Here is a 5371-nt window from a genome sequence, read left to right as displayed (position 1 = left end):
CCCACACACACACACACCAGGTGCCCTCCTGAACCAGCCGGAGGTGGAGGAGGCGGCACTGCTCTCAACCGTGATACACAGCGGGGACCACGCGCTGCTGCGGCGCCTGCTCAGGGCGCACGCAAACCCCGCCGCCGCGGACTACGACGGACGCACGCCGCTCCACGTCGCCGCGCGGAGGTGGGCGCGCCGCCCGGTGTTCCGCCCCGGTCCCGCTCGCTGATTGCCAGTGCAGCGTTGCGGGTCGGTGTTCTTGTGCAGTCACTGTGTCCATGGCATGGCGGGGCCTTCACACAGAACCAGGCCGCCCTCACACTGGCAGGCGGCACACACGGGTTATTTGCCCATCCTAATGCAGTGTCGCGCGTGCACACACACACGCACGCACGCACGCACACGCGCGCATTTGTGCGCGCGGACACAAACACACACATATACACATATGCACATGCGTGTGCGTACGCATGTTCACATATGCACACACGCGCACAGACACACTGTCAACCACCGCAATTACCACCCTCCATCCCTAGGGGCGACCTGGCATCCCTGCAGGTCATCGCGGCCGCGGAGGACGACCCCGCCGTCGTAGCCCTGCCCGCAGTGCAGTGGGACGCGCCCGACCGCGCAGGCGTCACCGCCGATACGGAGGCCAGCCGCGCCGGCCACGCAGCCGTGGCTGCGTTCCTGCGCCAGAGGATCCAGGCCGCGAGGGCAGCCGCCGCGAGCGCGCCCGCGCAAATGCAACCTGCGGGCGGGGCGGGCGCGGCCGCGGGCTTCGGCAGCGGCGGCACGGCGGGCGGCGTGCCGGGCGGGTTTGCGATGCGCTTCGGGCGCGCGCCGTCGGCGGTCGGCGGCCCGCGGCCGGCGGTGCGCACGGGCAGCGGCTCGCTGCAGGTGCGGCTGCTCAGCGGCTTGGCGCCGCGGCGGCCGCCGCCGCTGGCGGGTGCGGGGAGCTCCCCCCTCTCTGAGAGTGCGGGCAGCGAGGAGGGGGGCGGCGACGGCGGCGACGGGAGCGGGAGCGGAGAGGCGTGAGTGCGGCCACGCGCGCTGGCGGCGGCGTGCGGCGTGGGCGTGCCCCATGCCGAACGTCGACACCGGGACGGAGCCTGCACGAGGGACCTTCCAGTGAATTGCGAGCCCATCTCGAGGCTGCGCCTCCGGAACTACGCGCAAGCCCTGATGCCTGACGGCGATGTGATGCGCCCGGCGCCCATTGGCATGAAATATGTTGTGTTGTCATCGTGATGAATGCGACACTGTCTTCAAGCAGCCGACGCTGCCATGTGCACGGCATGCGGAGCGGCCTGCGCGCCGCTCGGCGTTGCAACGCCCAACCACTGGGGATCTGTGCTGTGCCGATGACGCCGTCAATGCGTGCGAGAACAATGTATCGAAATTGGGCGCGAGGACTGCAGCGGTCCCCACGCACGGGGGACGCAGGGTTTGCATTCATGGAGCGGCCGCATGGCTTGTGCAGGGCGTGCGTCCGGCGTGTGCGCGCTTTATGATGATGTGAGCCTGCGTGCAATTTGCAGGATGTTGGACAACTATGATCGGGATTGCCCCGCACACGCGTGCATTTGTTCTCTCAACGCTGTGGGCAAAGCCCACTCCCTACAATACAGCGGGTCGGTCGACTGCCAAGGGCCCAAGGCGCGGAATGGGAAACGCACCGCGCGGGCGGGCGCCTTCATTGCGCCCAGCTGCAGCATTGAGGCTTGCAGAGTTGTGAGCCATCGGCCATTTCTTTCGGGCGCACAGTGTGCACATCGACGGACGAGAGCTGCTGCGTCTTGCACACAAGCTCACGCATACGTCACCACATGCAGCTCGCATGCAGCATTGCATGTAATTGTCACGTGTTGCCTACCCTTGCAGCGCGGCTCCTGCCAATGTCTGGCTGATGCAAAGCGGGCTGTTGGGTGCAGGGCGCGCGTGTCGGCGGGTGCAAGTGCAAGGCCGTTATGCTGCTGCCTGCTGGCTGCTTACAGGCCCTCCCTGCTGAAGCGTGCTGCAGCGCTGGTGCCTGACACAGGCGGTGGGTACTACCTGCTACTAGCGCAGGGGGCAGGGTTTGGATGAGAACGTTTGAGCGCTCACAGCACAGCACATCCACCCCCCCCTCTCAGGGCACCAGGCTTCCCGTGCCTCTCAGCGTTGCAGTGCTACCTGTACTGGTCCAGCTGGACTTCAAATGCAACCTTGATTAGTGGCTGCCCACTTTTTACCGGCCCTGCGCTGCAAACACACGAATGAGCACACATCCACGCACTCGAAGCAGTCCGAGGACTATCGCATGAGTTCCCCATCGACTCAGCTCTGACATCACAAGGGATCAGGGGCGGGGTGCGGCGTGATTAAGCTGGTCTGACCTGCCGGCACCAGCAGCGTCGGCTGCGGATATTGCGCCACCACCAGTCTTGTCGCTCTCATCCCTGCCGGCAATCCCGGCAGCCGCCTGACGCGCCGCCAAGCAGACCGGCTTGTGTGCTTGCCACGCAGCGCGCTGGCACTCGGCGCTGCACGCGGCCGTGAGGGAGCAGCCCGAGCAGCGCATCCGGCAGGGCGCACCGCACACCACGCAGGCACGCCCGCCGCCACAGCGCGCGCGCTCCGCCGCGAGGATCACCGCGCCGCCGGCGCGCAGCACCTCCGCACCCTCGCCGCCCGCGGCGTCGCCGTGCGCCACGATCGCCGCGGAGGCAGCGGCGCTGGCGGCGCCCCACGGCCAGGCGCCGCGCATGGGCCCCTGGGGCGGCGGGGGCCACCCAGGGTGCCCAGGCGCCGCCCCCAGATCCCCCTGCATGAGGGTTTCGAGCAGCTGCAGCGCGAGGCGGGACGTGATGGCGTCGCGCTGCCGCACAATTTGCAGGAGCGCCGGCAGCGGCACCGGCATGCCGATGACCGCGTCGCGCGCGTCAGGGGCGCGGCAGAGCATCGTGAGTGCAAGTAGCTCGACCGCGGGGTGCACGCCGCCGTTGTCGCTGACGGCATCGGCGATGGCGCGGCCTGAGTGCACCAAGTGGGACGCGGTGTGGGCGGTGCGCAAGGCGAGCCGGCGGGCGGCTGGTACGCGGCTGGGGCAGACGGCGAGCGCAGCAACGGCGGCCGCCTGCTGCTCTGGGGACGAGGCTGCGGTGGCGCCGTGGCTGACGGCCAGCGGCGACAGCGCGAACAGCGCCTGCCTGAGGGGTGTGGGAGCAGGTGGGGCCGGGTGATTGGCCGCATGCGGCACGCAGCACGGGGTGATGCAGCAGCTCGCAGGCCGGCATGCATCTCACACAGAGTATCTGGGATGCAGCCTGCCGCAGGCGCGCATGCAGGCGCCAGCAGATGGCTGCCATGCGACCAGGTCAAGGTCTTCAGGAGCCATGCATGCGCTTCAAGCTGTGATGTATGGGGGCCCTGCCCCATACTAGGTGTGAGGGCATCGATCATAGTCCGTGCAATGCCCACCACGCGACCATATCGTCGTCGCAGCCCGCGTTGGCGAGGGCGTTGGCGAGGGCACCAGGGCTGGCCAGCAGTGCGGCCGCCATGTGCGGCGCGAAGCGCGCAGCGCCGTCGCGCGGCGCGTCGGGCGCGTGCACGGCGGCCTCAGCGGGCGTCGCCGGCCCCACGGCGGTGGGAAACAGCCGCAGCGCCATTTCCGCCAGGCAGGCGCACGCCCAGTAGCTAAGAGACGCCGAGCGGGCTGGCTTGCCGGCGCCCGCGGGGGGCGACTCGGCCAGCACAGCCAGGACGTCGGACAGCATGCCTGGCGACGACGCCAGGCGCGCCGCGGCGGCGATTCCGTCGTTGCCCGTGTTGGCGACAATCAGCATGAGAAGCTCCAGGGCTAGGCGGCTGGGGGTAATGGCGCCCTGGGCCATGAAGCGCTCGAAAACGTCGCGAGGGCCGCGGGTCTCGGCGATCGCGCTCTGCGACTGCTCTCGCGCGACCGCTAGCAGCACGCGCATGCCGTCCTCAGAGATTGCCGCCGCCAGCAGGCTCATCTTCGCTTCCAGGCTCACCGAGGCAAGGGCGAACAGCCCCAAGTTCAAGCCGGCGTCGCCACGCGCATACCCGCCGATCACGAGCTCATCGGCAACGGCACGCAGCGTCGCCACGCACGGCGGCACCAGCGCCCTGCCCGCCAGTCCACCAGCTCTCTGAGCGATGAACTGAAACAAGAAGCCTTCCATGAGGTCGCGCGCATCGAGGCGGCGGGAGCCGCCGTGGGGTCTGAAACCACCACGGTGCCATTCCAGGAGCCTCTGTAGCTCGGCCTCGCCCATCGTGCCCAGCTGGTCCGACATGGCTGGAGGCAGGAGGAGGAATGCCGGGTGGAGGGGGCTGCAGCGGCAAGCGGATTGTCGCAGGCGAACTGATGCGATGGGTCGCGCCACAGCTTCTCAGGTTCTGAGTAGTGATGGAATGGTACAGTTATGTATGATCCTATACACGCTCTCAGGGTTTCTCTAAAAGCAACTACTGCACGTTACCGAGCTTCCCGCCGGAACCGACGTTGTTGGCGGGACGAGATCCTGATTGTGGGTATGTATTAACCAATTGAAACTCATGCGAATTCATTGGCAATGGTGTGATCGGCATACGATCCTCTACGCGGACAAGGTGCAGCTGCCAGGGGTCCCCCAACACTGGCCACCCTCCGCAGGCACCTATGACACTGGCCACCCTCATAGCAAGCAGCCAAAGTGCCAACCAGTCGCGCTGCATGCCTCCGTGCCATGATCTACAAGGCTCGTTGCTCCTACACCTGAGAGCCGCCATTTCTGCATCAGCTGCTGCTGCTGCTGACGTGCTGGTGTGTTGCCGCCGCAGCTAGCTGCGTGATCATAGTCATGATCATCTTGTACCCAATTTGTTGCCCTCAAGCGCAACTTCAGGGGCTCTCCTGCAGAATTCAACGGTCGTCAGGTGCCTCATTTGCGCTGAAGATCTAATCTTGAACAGGCAAGCGTATTTGGGGGTTCCGAGCAACTCAGAACTAAGACTTGCCAGTAAACCACACACGACAGTGCAGACCAACACGACATTGAGAGACGGATGCTCTCGTCTAGGCATGCATTGTTGTTCAGACAGCATGCAGTATCCTGATCCACATCTGCTTCTTTTGAAGCCCCTGCTCGTCGCTCGGCTGCCCCCTGCTCCCCCGTCTCCCCTCTCCGTCCCCTCATGCGTGCTTATGATCTCTGAGCAAGCCACTGCCAGAACCACTTTATTTCACGCGTCCCTCAGCCGGACGTAGGCAGCCTGTTGTTTTGGCACGGTATTCTTCGCCAAGCGTACACCTTTGTTCGCAGAGGTGACACTTTTGGGGTGGAACTGCTGCGTACACCCGGGTCAGCAGTTCCCCAGGGTGGGG

General features: G+C 66.3%; 2 protein-coding genes across 2 annotated transcripts in view; one reads left to right on the top strand and one right to left on the bottom strand.

The window, feature by feature from the left end:
• Positions 1-1035, top strand: part of MNEG_8042 (hypothetical protein) — a gene marked incomplete at both ends in the record, with an annotated part of 1980 nt that extends 945 nt beyond the window's left edge. The window contains 2 exons of the mRNA XM_014043488.1: positions 21-180; positions 534-1035. Coding sequence (XP_013898942.1) covers positions 21-180; positions 534-1035 — 662 coding nt within the window. The remainder of the gene's footprint in view (positions 1-20; positions 181-533) is intronic.
• A 1192-nt stretch (positions 1036-2227) lies between these two features.
• On the bottom strand, positions 2228-3998 carry MNEG_8041 (hypothetical protein; the record flags this gene model as incomplete). Its single annotated transcript, XM_014043487.1, has 3 exons — positions 2228-2241; positions 2575-3188; positions 3460-3998. The coding sequence occupies 3 exons, from the start codon at positions 3996-3998 to the stop codon at positions 2228-2230; spliced, it is 1167 nt and encodes a 388-aa protein (XP_013898941.1).
• Positions 3999-5371: the final 1373 nt, after the last annotated feature.

This window comes from Monoraphidium neglectum (genome assembly GCF_000611645.1).
Source record: "Monoraphidium neglectum strain SAG 48.87 unplaced genomic scaffold scaffold01484, whole genome shotgun sequence".
Lineage (NCBI taxonomy): Eukaryota > Viridiplantae > Chlorophyta > Chlorophyceae > Sphaeropleales > Selenastraceae > Monoraphidium > Monoraphidium neglectum.
Note: the sequence above shows the minus strand (reverse complement) of the source record. Positions and strands in the feature narration are given on the sequence as shown.